This window comes from Cherax quadricarinatus, chromosome 19 (genome assembly GCF_038502225.1).
Source record: "Cherax quadricarinatus isolate ZL_2023a chromosome 19, ASM3850222v1, whole genome shotgun sequence".
NCBI classification, from domain to species: Eukaryota; Metazoa; Arthropoda; class Malacostraca; order Decapoda; family Parastacidae; genus Cherax; species Cherax quadricarinatus.
Genome location: NC_091310.1, coordinates 20,294,358 through 20,303,662, shown reverse-complemented (window position 1 = coordinate 20,303,662; position 9,305 = coordinate 20,294,358). Strand labels below are relative to the sequence as shown.

Here is a 9,305-nt window from a genome sequence, read left to right as displayed (position 1 = left end):
CTGCCCGAAGTTTGGGGTATAGAATGAGAAGCTGCGGTGAAAACGGAGGACGAGAAGAGGTGTAAAAGCTCATCGATGGAGGACGAAGAAGGAACCTCTTTAAAAACAGTCAGGTGAGAGTAAAGGTTCCAATTTGCCCGATTAAATTGCCAGCGTGGGGTGCGAAGAGGTGGCGAATATGAAGGGGAAGTAAGAATGATTGGGAAATGATCACTGTCATGTAAGTCCGGGAGAACAGACCAAGTGATCATCCTCAGTGCAGCAAGGTTGGGTACTGGCAACCTAGCCAATTTATCTATGCTACTATTAACACAAGTTACCCCTTAATTTCTTTTCTCAACATATTCATAGGACAAATCAGAAGCTTGTGGATGCTGAATATTTATATTTGGAAGCTTGAGAACATGTCATTTTTTATATGTTCTGTTTCTTGACTGACATCCTAAGCGCAGCACAGAATGAGCATTAGTGCCTGACCAGAGTGTCCAATACTGACAACATTCATAAAGAGCAGAATTTTCAACAAGTTTGTGACTTGCAGATATCATCCTCAATTTGTTCTAGAAACAAAAAATGAAGAATATCTGCTTATACTAATATTCTCCACAAGATCATATATTTATGATATTTCCCCTCAGTTTTATTTACTTCTTTGATGAATTTGGCCAGTTTATGGTAACCTCTGTGTGCTTGGCTTTCTTTGTACATGTGATTCATAAAAAATGGGATATAATGTAGTTTACATGACACCTACAAAATGTGCTAGATGGGATATTTCATCTTGTGACTCATTAGATATAAGAACATCTTTTACCACAGAAACTTTCCCTCCGAGGATGAAGTATAAAAGCATGGATAAACCTCATGGGAAATAAGTTCTTCTATAATGCCTGAAGTTCATCAGTCTATTTTAAAATGATGTGAACAAGAACTACAATAGTAACACGATCTTGTATCAAACAAGCATAAATATTTACGAATAAGTTTCAAATATATACTACTGAATAATGGCAGTATATAACTCCGTCTTTATACACAGTCTTGGTGACCACACGTCATTTTATTTACATAGTTTTCCGACTGTATTTATCTGTACATGACTTTTACGAGAGGTCGGGTGAGATTGGCTGGAAAACCAGACAGGTGACTAGGATGTCTTTGTCAAGTTCTGCCAAGCCAAGAGTGTCAGGGAATTTGGCAGCTTCTGTATATACATTTCACTTCTCCCTATGATGACAAAATTGAGCTTGACACAGCACTGACACAAGACTTTCATAGCAGTTTCCACGTGTTGTAAAGGAAGTTGCTACTAAATGACACTATGTTGACTTTCAAGCAGCTGGTACATGACATCTGAGAAGCATCTGTGCTACTTATTAAACACTCATCTCTTGGAAGAAGTCTCAATACCCTCTTTCCTATTATGTCTTACATGAAATTAAGATCAATGTTGTATTGGATATTATTAATGAGGCAATGCAACCAATATGCTAAAAAAACAGAGGAGAGTAATAACATTAAACATTAGAAAGGAAACAAGCAGATACAATAATGATAATCTTTTTGTGTTGGTTTTATCACAGACAAAAAACAGGTACGGCAACATATTGGCTACACCACTCATATATGTGTAAAATATATTTATAATTTGGAAATGTTACTTAAAAAATCATTTTATGTAAATTGCTCTATATAATATCAAAGATTTATGTTTGCTTCTATATAAACTGGCACCAAGTTAAAATGTTGAAATAGTTACAATGATTATTAACATAATAAAAATAGAATCATTGTACAATTTTGTCAAAAACTTGCTAATGGCATTACATTTTTATACTGATGAAACAAGGTGTAACATAGAATTGTTACAGTATTTGATGTGCACAACTTACAATGCATGACATAACTTGTTAAAAAATTTTAACAGTAACTTGAACATTAGTCCATCCACAACCCTTACAGTTAAGCTCAGGGATGACTTAGCCATGTGATTGTGTTACTTTCTCAATGCTAGTAAAGACTAATATTTTACTTAGAATCAAAATATATGTATATAAAATACATTTTACTTTAATAAGGCAAATAATACTATCTTTAAAATTTAGTGTAGGATGTAATTATGTTTTTTTCTATGCATAAAACTGGTGACAGGTCAAGTTATGTCTTGAAATGTCTGAAATGCCATACCTTATAGTTGTGAAGATAGTAAATTTACAATTATGGAAAAGAAGAAGTCAGTTTAATTCTGTTACCATAGCAACACAGTTACACAGTAGTGTATCAAGAATCAACCTCTAAACTTATGCTTTTATCAGGCAAAAAAAATGAATTAAAACATAATATGCACAGTTGTAGCCATAAAGTTAATTATTAATGAAGAAAATATATTTAATAACTCAAGGGATACACTTCAAGAAATAAAAATATACGAGATAGCAATGTTTCCACAATAAAAAAAAAAAGAATTTCACTTAACTATTTAACTGACTTGTACAACCAACATCTCATTTCTGCATACATACTGTACTCTCTCATGTTATATAATAACATCTGAGAAAATTAATAAGTAAAACAATCACAGGTTCTACATCATTTGTGCAACACATTAAGAAAATCAACCTGTAATCATCCTAAACAACTATAACAATCTTGGTTATACCAATTCTACAATCACTTTAGCATCATATTTGGCAAGCAAACATTACCATTGCATCTTGACATATGCATTACACCAATATAAAATGCATGCCACCTGGGAATTTGAGGCCATTAAAATCTTGACCATTCAAGTAGTTACATTTATCTTCCCTATGTACATGTCCAAGTGAATCATAATTTTCCTTTGATTATTCTTATAGCTACAGTACTTCAAGAGAAACAATTCACAGATACACACATCACAAACCTCTTTTCATACACTCAGTTCCCTGAGGAAGCAGATCCAGCAATATATTGCCTTCAGCAGAATACTCAACCATTTCTCTGCATAAATGGCTTTAATTCCAGAGTAAAAAAAAAAAACAAGCTTTAGTTAGAATCAACACTGTTAGCACACATGAAAATGAAACTGCTTGACAATGGGAGATTATAAACTAATTACCTCATTAATATATGATTACCCAGGGAAGATAAAATTTATGGCTTACTAATAGGATAAGAGTCCAATGTGATAACAAAAGTACTAAATTGTACAACATGAAAAAAATTAAAGACAACTATGATTTTTGAAAATGAAAGATGTAATGAACTTCATTTTATAGTGTACAGTTATTTTAAAGAATATACAGTATATAATTATATCTAAGATGGTGGATGAAACTCTGTAGTGCCAGTGATGGCAGAAATGGTGTCGTAGAATGCTGTGATGAAGCCCAGAAGAAGAATACACAGTGGCACGATACTCAACGCCACAGCCTGTTGGAATCATTAAAGAAAGTGGAATATTAAAGTAATATAAATACATTTACATTCTCTAATTTTCACTTTCTTCTTAAAAGCAAAGCTGCCCTACTAAGGATTTTTCTACACAAAATCTTTCATATCTAATCCCAACTAATTAATTTTCAGCATCAGTCTCGTTAAAACTATCATGTGAATGACCATCTTCCATCAAGTGCAACTTCAACAGATTTTTCTAGGCATTTTTTATGGCACTTTAAATATGAAGTAATTGTTAATACATTAAAAAAAACTTAAGTACAATACTACGTATGATATACTTTGAAAAGCTAATAGATACTATCAGATACGTTATATGCCTTCTTTTATATTACTAGTTACAACTTTCATTTTTAAAAGACAAAATATTCATAAATAAATGCAAGAACTGAAATTGTAAAGGCTATTCACTATTAAAAAAATTCTTGAAATACAATCTATGCCTGGCTGTGAGAGTGGAAAAAACTCTTTAAACAAGCCATAGGTATAATGTATTGGATTTTCATTTCCTAAACAATATTCTCATTCTATTATCTCTTCTCAATTATATGTCAACCATGTCTTACTGGTAGTTAAAATTTATCACACATATTACCAAGAGAGTTCTTAAAACAAGTTTTACTGCACTATGCTGTTTTAGTTTAAACAATTAATCAACCACATATAATACAAGTATACTTAATTATACCCAATAATCTAATTATCAATATTATATAGAAACATGACACTTTCCTAACCTATTATTGTATTCATTACTTCGAAGACAACTCAGTTGCTTGAAATCTACTTTTAACCCTTAAATTGTCCAAACATAAATCTGTGTTCGTACGGCTAATGCTCCAAACATAGATCTACGTTTTATTTTTCCTGCCTTCAAATTTGGCATGATTGGCCTGAGATGCCTGGTCAGTATAGAATGGGTCTTAACACTTGGTGTGAGCAGTATTAAAACAATCTGGGACCACTTAGTACCTTGTGGGAGCACCAGTTCAACTGAGTGCCAGCTAGAGCAAATAGCGTGGCAAACACCAGAGATTCACTGATGCTATGTCGTATTAACACTCCCCTTTTAAGAGGAAAGTGATGTTGACCCAGAGTTTAGTGGCTTTGAGATGGATGTGGCCACAAGTGGTCAAGGAAATATATTATTATTATTATCAAAAAGAAGTGCTAAACCACAAGGGCTCAAGGAAATATAAAAAACCTTGATAATAACCCATGTGCAACATTTGTGCAACATCCTTTCATTTCTGATACCACTGGTAGTGTCATCCTTCCAGAATGTCCAATAACCTATGCCCTAAGAAAAGAGAAACAATTCTGGAACATGTGTAATACGTGTTTGGCAGGCCTAGTGGTTGGCTGGCTGGCTGGCTGGCTGGCTGATTGACTTGGGCTGTATTTCCATCTGTCTGTCTGTATCTATCTCTACATGTCTCTGTCTATCTCTTTCTCTACCTCACAGGTATACATAAATAATTATACATAGTGTAAATTACCTAGGATAACCCAAAAAATACACACACAGTGCTATACTGTGCTTGTAGATATAAGGCATAATAAGGATGACTGGCAAGTAATACGCATTACACTTGTTCAAGAATCAGATGTGACTGCATCGTGTGTAATACCTGTTAGATCATGAGTGGTTCTCTGAGACAGAGACAAGCAGACAGACAGGAAGACAGATAAGCAGAGACAAATAAAGAGACAGAGCTAGACAGATAAACAGATAGACATGTTTATATGTGACAGTGAAAACAAAGCTAACGCAGTGCACTGTCAGCAATGGAGTGACACTCGTCTTACAGTGCTGCTTAAAAGAGTTTCATATATACTCCAGCATGTCTAAAACATTGCTGGGACCTATAAATACTATGTATATATTTCTAAACAATAGTAGGTGACAAAGGCAGGTGAAAATGTTCATTTGTCAGTGTGTTTGTGACTATTTGAGTACCTAACATTAGTGGCAGAACAAACATTGGCTATGAAATCACAAGAACTACTACAATTTGTAATTATCAGAACAAATTAATTATATAAATAAAAAAAGAGAAAAAAAGGTATATCAGCAACACTTCTGCAAGCAACAGGACTCCACGCTGCCGTCAGGTGAGCATCCAGTGCCAACTTCGCGGTCTTATATCTCGGTAAGTACCAAGGTATAAGAAAATTGTCCTCTTTAATTTATAAAAAAAAAGTTTTATTTTTTTTCAAAATATTCGGAGCGTTGGCAGTGAAAACGTAGAGCTACGTTTGGACAGTTTAAGGGTTAACAGTTATGTCTCCAAGTAGTAGTTTAATCCTAGTTTAAGGCTGCCCAAAATGCTTAGCATACATACACTAAACCTCATAATGTTGGGGATACCTTCCTGAAAATGTGCCTTATGAATCATTCAAGTAAAGAATATGTTAAAATAGACAGGTTTAATTGACAGTTTATTTTGCCATACATTTTAACTGTCTTTGCTTGTTGACATGGAAGTTTATGGAGAGGGTGATGTAGCCTCTCTAACTGATGGTTGTACTGGAGCAATAAGTATTTTGTAAGGCATTTCTGGTCTGTTTTACCCTGCAGTACTTTATACAGTTGACAACAAGAAATTGTCAGTTGTTGTAGATTTCACTTAGCAATGCTTCTTGATAAGTCAGGATCCTTTTCAGCAAAAAACTTCTGTAACTTTACCAATAACATGGAGTTGTTCATGTAATTCCTACAGTGTTAACTGCTTATCTTCAAGTTCTTTTTCCTCATCTTCCTTCATCTACCTTCAACCACAGAGTCTCAGTCTTTGTCAGAGCCATTCCTAAACCTCAGTCTCTACTTAGAACACAACTTATTCATCGCAGAAGGCCATAACAGACACCAGCCTGCATTGATGGTTGACTGGAGCATTTCATTCAATGACACTTTTGTGTGTGCAAGAGCATCTGCAAATACTGAATTTACACCAAAACTCTAGCACACCAATCTTGGAGTTGTCATCCATTGCTGTGATGAGTTTTTTCATTATCTTGTGTGCATAGTGGCATTAAATTGTCCTACCAACTCCTCAATCTAATGGAGTATCAGAGATGTCATATTGGGTGGTAACAATACATCCTTCACATTTGGGTTCAGAGACTGCAAAGATTTGAAGATGACTATAGCAATCAAGAGCGAGAAGAACCTTCAATGCAAAGTTCTTTCCAGCCAGGTACATCCTGACTGCCAAAATAAAATGACGCTTGAACCAATCAACTAACAGAGCCTCAGTATCCATTCAGCCTAGTTAGACGGCCAATTAAAGAATCCATCAGGAAAAGGATTCGATGAATATAAGAAATCATAGCCCGAAATGGGATAGATAACAGTGGAGTGCAATTTGGGTTCTTGTAAACAAACACAAACGGGGAAAACTGGGAGAGCAACACCTGAAGCTCACCCTAGTTACCTCTGAAGCCGCAGATAGTCCACTGTAAATAAGCCATGATTTGCGAAGAGAAAGATGCGAAAAATATGAGGGTAGAGGTAACTACAGACTAGTAGGGTTAGAAAAGTCCACACAAGTGGAGGCAGTGGAAAACTTTTAAGCAGCAAAGGATTGGGATGCTGCGAAGAAAGTTGTGCAGACAGAGAAGAGTGAAGAGGAGGAACAGGAGGTGAATCATTGTCCATCAATGGTCTAATCTCCTCAATATATTCTGAGATAGCTTCAAGTGTTTCAGAGGACAAGGATGTTGTATGTGCTAGAATATTGGAGATGGAAGGAGGGTGAGTAAAGATCAGGGTGACAATGGACTGTACCAAAGTAGGGGGGATGATGAAAGGGTAGAGGGAGCTGGGAAAGAAGCTTGGGAGACAGGAGAGGAAGCGACCTGGGAGGGGGCAGAACCTCCACACGTGTAACAGAGCCAGTTAGAGGTGAAGAACTAGGTACAAAGACTGGAAAGGAAAAACGTGCAGGTTGCAGAAGGAAAGGAGGGGTTAAAGAAGATTTTAACAATAAGGATGTTTTGGATTTCGGAGGAGAGGGGTGATGGGGAGTAAGTGTTGTATGAGGTCTTGTTGACAAAGAAACTTGTGAGTGAGAAGAGGAAGAGATGAGGATAGAATGAGGTGCTGAGATAGGGACCTCTGAGTCCTGTACAGCAAATGAATTAGAGACAGGGGTGACTGTGGAAGGGGTGACCACAGAGGAGGCTGCAGAAGTTGGGACCCCAGAGGAGGGGGGATGTTTAGTAACTCGAGAATAAGAAATACGGGGAAGTTTCCCTTGGAGGCATAGATAAGAAACAGCCATAGCATATGGGAGGCCTTCTGCTTCTGTGAAACAACAGATTTCACGCTCATTTAAGTAAACTTGGTAGCTGCGGGAATAAGATAGGTGACCCTCGTGACAATTAAGGCAAGAGGGAGGTAGACCACAAGAAGTACTGGCATGAGTCGTCGGCACCACAGACTCAGCATTCAGCCATGGACCTGTAATATTTTGCTGGATGACCAAATTATTATTATTATAATCAAAAAGAAGCGCTAAGCCACAAGGGCTATACAGCGCTGCAGGGTAGGGAAGGAAGCGAGGGTATTGGATGGCAGAAGGGAGGAGGGATGATCAGTAGGTTACAGAAAACAGCGGGGCAGGGGATAGTACGGGGGTAGAGGGTAGTAAGAGATTGAAGTAGAAAGGGCTGAAGGTATCAGAATTTGTGAAGTAAGTCAGTTGTTGTCAAAAGTCAATGAGAGAGTCTGGATGAAAGGTGGGTCCATCAGCGAGAAGGGAAGGTAAAGAGAGAGCAGCAGAGCGAAGACGACGACGGAGGTAAATTCTGCGTGCTCGTTTATAAAGTGGGCAGTCCAACAGAATGTGGCTGACTGATAATGGAACTTGGCAATTCGCACAGAGAGGAGCAGGGCGCCTCTCCATGAGATATCCATGAGTAAGACGATTATGGCCAATGTGAAGACGGGAGAGAGTAGTCTCCCAACCTCGACACTGGTGATAAGAAGACGGCCAGTAACCTATACTCGGTTTAATAGATTGAAGTTTGTTGCCGAGCATAGTAGACCAACGTTATTGCCAATGGGTGTGAAGTTGGGAAGATATTGCAGCAAAATAGTCCGTAAATGGAATACCTCTACATGAAACTGGTAGGTCATGTACTGCTGACCGCGCAGCAGTGTCTGCCTGTTCATTGCCCTGTACGTCAACATGATCAGGGACCCAACAAAAAACAATATCTTTATGCTTGGTAAAGATGCGGCGTAGCCAAAGTTGGATACGGAGGACTAAGGGGTGAGGTGTATCAAATTTCTGTGTAGCCTGTAAAGCACTAAGGGAGTCTGAGACAACCACAAATGATGACACAGGCATAGATGCAATACGGATAAGTGCTGTAAGGATGGCATACAATTCAGCAGTAAAAATACTAGCCGAAGATAGTAAATGCCCTTGTACGACGCTGTCCGGAAACACTGCTGTGAATCCTACGCCGTCAGAAGACTTAGAGCCATCTGTGTACACAGCAATGGCATGAGAATGAGAGTGAAAGTGGTCAAGAAAAAGAGAGCGGGAAGCGACCGTAGACAGTTGGGCTTTCGAGCAAGGGAGAGAGAAAGAACAGACTCGAACAGCTGGAACTTCCCAGGGGGGTAGGGAAAAGTGAGATGCTACATGTACATAGAAAGGTGGTAATTGAAGAGAAGACAAGAGCGAATGAAGGCGAAGAGAGAAGGGACGGAGTAAACAGGGGCGGCGAACAAATAAAGAATGTCTACTAATATCAGTGACCATTCTATAAATGGAAGGATTGCGGAGATCATGAGAGTGTACATAGTAGCGAAGGCAATGGGCATCACGGCGATCGGATAAGGATGGAACGTT

At 37.7% G+C, this 9,305-nt stretch overlaps 1 protein-coding gene across 3 annotated transcripts in view; it reads right to left on the bottom strand.

The window, feature by feature from the left end:
- Positions 1 to 365: 365 nt before the first annotated feature.
- Slmap (Sarcolemma associated protein) overlaps positions 366 to 9,305 on the bottom strand; it is a 575,111-nt gene continuing 566,171 nt past the window's right edge. For 2 of the 3 annotated variants that reach the window (XM_070086557.1, XM_070086559.1), the window contains one exon: positions 3,155 to 3,414. In XM_070086557.1, coding sequence (XP_069942658.1) covers positions 3,301 to 3,414 — 114 coding nt within the window. In that variant the 3' untranslated portion in view covers positions 3,155 to 3,300. Of the gene's footprint in view, positions 3,415 to 9,305 lie in introns of all 3 variants that reach the window. The other variant, XR_008406974.2, reaches the window with a different exon arrangement.